Source organism: Sinocyclocheilus anshuiensis, unplaced genomic scaffold, assembly GCF_001515605.1.
Source record: "Sinocyclocheilus anshuiensis isolate Anshui unplaced genomic scaffold, SAMN03320099.WGS_v1.1 scaffold560, whole genome shotgun sequence".
NCBI lineage: Eukaryota > Metazoa > Chordata > Actinopteri > Cypriniformes > Cyprinidae > Sinocyclocheilus > Sinocyclocheilus anshuiensis.
Window position 1 is genome coordinate 555,115 of NW_015554116.1, and position 4,612 is coordinate 559,726.

A 4,612-nucleotide genomic window follows, 5' to 3' on the forward strand; every position below is an offset into this window, starting at 1 on the left:
GACAATGTAAAGCGCTTTGAGTGCCTAGAAAAGCGCTATATAAATGTAATGAATGAATGACAGCCCTAGTTTAGAATTTGAAAAATACAAAAATACTGAGGAAGATATTAATTTTTGCAGTGCATGCAACATTTAATGCTATGACTTTATAAATTTAAGACTTTCAGTTCTGATGTATGACCTTCTAGGTTTTCGTTTGCTGTAAACAAAACTTGGTTCTCGCGAAACATTCTCACCGGAGCTTAAGCTACGCCTACGTCATTCACTGGAACGCCACTCTCTTGCAAACACGTGTACAACAGTTAGCAGAAGCTAGAGATTACAGTTTATTAAGTTTTAAATATGGATATTTTTCTTACACAGACTCATCAATTTGCTTCAGAAGGCCTGTATTAACTCCCCGGAACCGTGTGGAGCACTTTTTATGATGGATGGATGGATGGACTTATTTGGGCTTCAAAATCTTGACCCCCATTCACTGCCACTATAAAGCTTACTAGTAAAACTTGCTAGCAATGATGTAAACTCGAAGTTTCATTTCCTGCATGAGCACCCAGGCTCAACATATTAATAAAAAGCCAATCAAAACAAAGTGAAGGATGTTTTTACAGGAGCAGAACAACAGAGGGCTGGACTGTGTAAAGTATGTGGTATCGGCCACATTGTTGAGCACCTGTATGTGAGTGAACAGACGTGTTTGTGTTGTCTGAACTCACTTTTCCCCTGCAGCTGTTGTTTGATCCCACTCAGAGCAGAGTCCATAGACTCCACAACAGAGCCCCTCTGAACATCCGCCCGCGCCTTGATCTCAGACGATCTCTTCAGAGACACACGGGACGACTCTCTCTGGACTGTATCAACACACCAGTATACGAACATACACACTTAATTCTGAATCAACATGTATTTTTAACAAGACACAAACAATCATTTATAAAGATGTAAATAAATATATATACATACACACATACAGTATAAGTCAGTCCAAGACTATTGAGGATCATAAAACTGTTATGTCAATTTGTCATAGCGAAAGCTAATAATGTCAAGTAGGCCTCAAACTTGTATATAAAAGCTCCAATAAAATTGACTTGAAATTCAAACACTCTCACACGTCAACAGCATGTCTTGACCACCACAGGCAGATTTTTCCTAATCCTGTTCACTACAGGAGCTCCCATACAACCATTATACAGCATTTGCCGAAAGCCTGTGGTTTTCCTGATCAAATGCTGTCGATTCATATATACATAGATACGTATTTCCTTTAACTTAAAATAATATAATAAATTTTAACTTCTAACATTCAAAGCATCTCATATCTATTAAATATAAATATTTGATAAAAATTTAATATACATTTTTATTTGTACAATTTTTACATTGATTGTCAGCCCTAAAGTCAACACTGTATTTATTGATTTAAAGATCTTAATATTTATTTCTTTACTTTACATATACATTGCTATTTTGAAAATGAACAAAAGTAAAAAGTGTTATTATTTCCCAACAGGCCAGTGCCTTAAACAAACACTTTATGGATGAAGAGTACATCCATAAAGTGTAGGGAAAGTTTTATGATTTTTTAATTTATTGCAGATATGCATTTGCACATAGTATTTGTGTTTATATTTCCTGTTTTGATGCAGTATAACAGTCCAATAATATCAGATATTTATTTTCCTAAAAATTAACAGAATGCATTCAAACGAAAATACTATAAATATTTACTATTATTATTATTATATTTCATAAAATCTTAACATTTTTATTTGAAAATATTTAAAATCGAATGACAGCTCTGATCCGAACACAATACATGTACTTTACCTTTATCTAGCGATTTCTCTACAGCTGTCCTCTTGGGCGAGTTGATCTTCTTAATGAGGGTAAGGTGTACGATATCGCTCGTCCGCTTCATTACCTCCAGGACTTCCTGGTTGGTGAATCCCTGGAGGTTCACGCCATCCAACTGCTCCCACAGACACAAAGACAATCAAGAAGTCACTTCAGGACCAGCTAACCGACTGATTAGCCTAGCGTGAGGCTTGGGAAAGCGCGACAGCTCAAACCCGTTCTTATTAAAGTGTGAATCGACGTGAAATGAAAGAGACGTCTCACTTAGCTGGCATTCTGTTCGGTCAGAGCGTTTGTATGGACACAAGGCTAATTAAGGTAGAGCTCATTAAAAAGTGATTAAGAACCCACTGCTATTATCCTGTCGTGGACGAGGATTTTCCCGCTCTGCTCAGCGGCGCTGCCTGGAACCACGTTCTTCACGAAGACACCCACCGCATCTGACATGCAACAGAGACGAGAGATAATAATTAACAGCATACTGATTAATCGTCGGGTTTCTGGGAAAACAAGGCAAAATATGTTTCTTACCCTTAGTGGTCAAAGCGTTGTGTCCGATTATGGAGATCCCGAGGCTCTGGCCTTCCTTCTTTTTTAACGCAACTTCATGGATTTCGTAGCCATCCAAATTTGGCTGCAACTTTACAGATCAAACACTGACATTTGTTTTATTGTTTCTAAACACTGCTTTTTGTTACAGGGTGAATCTACAAAAACATGTTTGGGCCCTATATTAACCTAAAATCAATAGAAAAAAATGATACAACATCACTGTGAGGCGTCCGGGTGTACTTTTGGCGTACATTAAGAAAAAGTCATAGTGACTCTAACTGAATTCCCACTTCTGTAGGACAGTTATACAATTACTGTAAAATAATTATTTGTTTGGCTTAAATCAGCCTAAAAGGCAAAATGATTATAAATATGCTGTATTAATATTAATAATGTATACTTTTTGCATTATAGTTAAGAGAATTTGGAGATAATTAAAAATTAAAATAATCCAAAAAATGTTACAAGAAATTATAAAGCAAAATAAAATAAAGAAAATTTCTCCTCCAATGTCTTGCAGAAATACATCTGGATATTTTATTTCAATATTATTTCAGTGATTATTTTATTTCAATATTTTTTTAATGATTATTTCATTTGAATATTACATATTTTATATTTTTATTAATGCAATACAACTTTCATTTAATTTGAGCAAAAAATCAATTTAAGGTGATAAAACAAATACTATAATGTTATATAAAACAATTACAATTTAAATACACCTTATATATCTGCTTTATGACAATTGATAATTTTGGTGACCAAAGTACTTATTTATTGTTAAAATAATGTCTTGATAAAAACTATGATCACAGAATTTGCCTATAAAAGTGATCTTTTAAAATGTTTATTTTAAATTTAAAATGTAAACATTATATATACGCAAATTAAATAAATAAATGAAATTGTATATTTATTATATTTATTCAAAACAAAAACTGAATATATAATGATAACATTTTTAATGTAATTATAATTATTATAATATATTATATTATTGTAATATTATTGTAATATTATATTACGTAATTATTATATTATATTTATTAATTATTATATTTATTGATATTTAAAAACATTTAAATATTATCGTAAATACAAACTAAATAATTTCTTATTTATTATTAATTTCTTGTGATTTTGGAATCAAATATTAACTAGATGTTTATTTTTTTAAGATAATATTGCATCATTCATTCACTGATTCATTGTAAAGGTGGTGTATTCTGTACCGTTTTGCTGCCCCTGTGGGATGGCACAGGAGGTGGAGGTGGCAGAGAGGTGATGGGAGCCGTGGCGGGGGCAGGTGGGGGGGGGGATTATAATATATTATATTATTGTAATATTATTGTAATATTATATTACGTAATTATTATATTATATTTATTAATTATTATATTTATTGATATTTAAAAACATTTAAATATTATCGTAAATACAAACTAAATAATTTCTTATTTATTATTAATTTCTTGTGATTTTGGAATCAAATATTAACTAGATGTTTATTTTTTTAAGATAATATTGCATCATTCATTCACTGATTCATTGTAAAGGTGGTGTATTCTGTACCGTTTTGCTGCCCCTGTGGGATGGCACAGGAGGTGGAGGTGGCAGAGAGGTGATGGGAGCCGTGGCGGGGGCAGGTGGAGGCGGAGGCTGGGGCGCCCCCAGAGGGTCTCGTGCGATCAGCATCCTCACCTGGGTACCACAGGCCTGCAGCACCTGCACCACCTGGTCACTGGCCAGACCTCGAGTAGACGTCTCACCGATACGCAGGATGTGGTCACCTGTTCTCAGCCTCCCATCCTGGAAGTGGATGAGAGAAAGGAGGAAGTTGACGTTTACACGCGCATGAATAATGCAATCATTTCCAATAATCAGAGTAATGATTTAATCGCTTTTGTATGGTTGTATTCCATGCTTTTTCGGTGCCATAGAAATGTGAAGCAATTTGTTTGACTACGCTGCCGTCATGTTCTACTCGCCGTTTCTGGATGAGGGTAAGGAACAGAGACTGGTGGCAGCGAGTTGTGTTTTCCCCAGAATGCAATGCTTTCTTCCCCGCCATCGTTTCTATTCTGCATATTATTACAGGTGCTAATCCAGATGGTTTTGTCTGTAATACCCATTATTCCCAATAATTGTTGCAAAACTAAGCAAAATTATATATGTAGGAATTATATATACTGTGTGTATA

General features: G+C 34.3%; 1 protein-coding gene across 1 annotated transcript in view; it reads right to left on the reverse strand.

Moving 5' to 3' along the window:
- The window catches only part of patj (PATJ crumbs cell polarity complex component), a 134,871-nt gene that overhangs the window by 104,401 nt on the left and 25,858 nt on the right, over positions 1-4,612 (reverse strand). Inside the window, exons 9-13 of the mRNA XM_016462200.1 lie at positions 3,985-4,221; positions 2,389-2,491; positions 2,209-2,297; positions 1,831-1,972; positions 717-851 (exon numbers count right to left, since the gene is read on the reverse strand). Of these exons, the coding sequence (XP_016317686.1) occupies positions 717-851; positions 1,831-1,972; positions 2,209-2,297; positions 2,389-2,491; positions 3,985-4,221 (706 nt within the window). The remainder of the gene's footprint in view (positions 1-716; positions 852-1,830; positions 1,973-2,208; positions 2,298-2,388; positions 2,492-3,984; positions 4,222-4,612) is intronic.